This window comes from Pseudorca crassidens, chromosome 16 (assembly GCF_039906515.1).
Source record: "Pseudorca crassidens isolate mPseCra1 chromosome 16, mPseCra1.hap1, whole genome shotgun sequence".
NCBI classification, from domain to species: Eukaryota; Metazoa; Chordata; class Mammalia; order Artiodactyla; family Delphinidae; genus Pseudorca; species Pseudorca crassidens.
Genome location: NC_090311.1, coordinates 53,705,784 through 53,708,167, shown reverse-complemented (window position 1 = coordinate 53,708,167; position 2,384 = coordinate 53,705,784). Strand labels below are relative to the sequence as shown.

Genomic DNA, 2,384 nt, shown 5'->3' with positions numbered 1-2,384 from the left:
CAAGGTCAAACTGCTTTTTTAATCATTTCTTAATCCTCCATACTTATTAGAGAGAGAGACTTATAACAGGAAGTTCACAGATACAGCTGTCCAAATACGTTCAATTGAATTGAGTTCCATGTGTTTAGAGAAAGTGCCCACGAAAGTGTTCAGGAAGCAAGCACAACTGCGGGGAGGATCATGGGAGTCTGTTAGATCAGAGAAAGTGAGCACGTGTTTTTCAGTTGGGTCCTCATGAGATCAACCTTCTAATTGGCTCTGTAACGCTTGATAAATTGACTCTTGCAACTCAACTTTTTGTAAAATTATCTATGTTGTGGAGTTTTGAAGAGAAAATGAGAGCGTGTTTGGAGGTGTCTAGTTCACTGTTCCCAGAGTTTTGCCTTAAACAGTCATCATGAGTGTATCAGACGTCTTTCTAGCTTCAGTGCTACTCATGGCCTAAAGCAGTTCTGAACTTGGAGATGGTGGGAGGGGGTGCAGTTCCAGGAGTGAGCAAGTTACCGAAGGCCCCCTGACACCATGGCCTGTGCTGCATGACTCTTAACCACCTTATAGCAACCATGGCTTATTGGGATGGATTGTTCAAAAGAGAATTTTATCATTTCCACCTCCTACAAAGTCCTAGTGGTTATGGTTGGCCTGTATAATCATCTTCATTTTAGGGAGGATTAAAAAAGAGACTAGAGATGTTAAATGAAATACTTAGGGTCACATATAAAACAAACAGTCAAATTATGACTCAGGCTCTTGCTTGTTTATATGTAGCCTTTGAAAACAATGGATTTAAGAACATAATTTAGAATATATTCAGTCATGACTTCATTCTGGTGAAGCAGCCCGAGTAAAATTTAAAAATTGTGGGGAAATTTTGCTGGGTTTAGAGAACAGCTGGGAGTCAGTTTTGTCTAAATGCAGAGGGTTGCAAACAGATTGAAGGGAGATTTTGAAAGGCCTCGGTTTGCAAGTACAGAAGGACCACTACATATGGTGGAGGGGGTGGGATTTTGGAACTGTGTACAGCGTGACTTCCATAATCACATGTGCAGCCGCAGGCAAGATGGCCGTTATTTTTTGTCTTACTCAAGGTCAGGAGGATAGTCAGTGATAGTGCTGAGCCTAGGCTTAACTACAGAATCCTCTCCTACATTATGGAAATACATTGTGGAATATAACCAGATAAGTAACCTTGATAAAACACTATTCTCTTCAGAACTGGTTCCAGAACAAAAATGCCCAACTACCACCTAGAGAGAGACATAGAACGTCTGCTGCTAGGAAAGCATGTGAGTTCCTTGTCCAAGGTCATTCACTTCTAAGCCTCCAGGTAGAAGCTCCCAACTACATCACTGAACAGACCTTCTCTTCCACCCAGGAGGCTCTGCTGGGTAGAGCTGACTATCCTTCTCTGGAGACACAGGGAGTTCCCAGTCAACAGGATGGCTCATGTGACACTCTGGTCCCAGGTATTAAAAAGGAACCAAGCTATGCTTTGGAGTACCAAGGTGACGTGGGAAGTAAACTTGGTCCTGCCTATCCATTTGCCAGCTACAAATCGGCACTCCTTCTTCATCCTCCTACATCTTCTGTGCAGTGTTTTGAGAGGGACAGCCCTGAGAGAGGGGAAAGCCAGCATATAAGGCCCTTCATTCTGCACCATGTTTGTACTGTGCAGGGAGAGGCAGCAGCAACAGAAGCAGAAGGTCCATTGTCATTACTCACTATTTCAAGGACAGCAGCAAAATGATTTGCTTATGTTCTCTTCAGCTGCCTCAACAGCCTCAGAATCACCAAGGGAAACAGTAGTCCCAGGACAGCGTCTAATGCACCTGAATCATGGGGGTTTAGGGCAGCAGGTGCCCGTGCTTCAGTCATAACAGCTTGGGGGGTGGGTGTTCCCAAACTAATAGAGAGCCTCTCTGTTCTCAGCTTCAGCATGTACCTCGGCAAATAATGGTCAGGTCTCTGCCAGTGCCTCTTGGGCAAGTTATACGGCAAGGAGCTGCAGAGCAACCCAGTTCCCAAGTGCAGCAGCTTTGGAATGAAGGGTCTACAAAGGTCAACTGCTGGGACCAAGAATGTGGCTCTAGGAAATGATTCTAAGCTTCTGAAATAATAGCCATAGGTCATCCCATAGTCATCCACACAGCAGCTGAAGGCAAAGCCCTCTCCAGGGCCCGTCAATACTGCCTTTGGGAAAACTCCAAGAGCTGCTGATCCTTTCTGGTAGGGTAGCCGTGCCCAGCAGTGTTACAGCCCCTAACCAACAGCTTATAGCGATGTGTAGAAAGCTGGGCTGGAGTATGGAACACAAAACCAACAAATACAATAGCAGCAAGACAACCATCCAACAGAAGCTGCTGAATCCAAAGCAATTACAAGCA

General features: G+C 45.0%; 1 protein-coding gene across 1 annotated transcript; it reads left to right on the top strand.

Moving 5' to 3' along the window:
• The first annotated feature begins 1,232 nt into the window (after positions 1-1,232).
• LOC137208477 (cytoplasmic polyadenylated homeobox-like protein 2) lies at positions 1,233-2,116 on the top strand. The gene is given in 4 exon segments (XM_067708897.1): positions 1,233-1,286; positions 1,376-1,660; positions 1,849-2,007; positions 2,009-2,116. Coding segments are annotated over 4 exon segments (606 nt in total).
• The last annotated feature ends 268 nt before the right edge of the window (positions 2,117-2,384 follow it).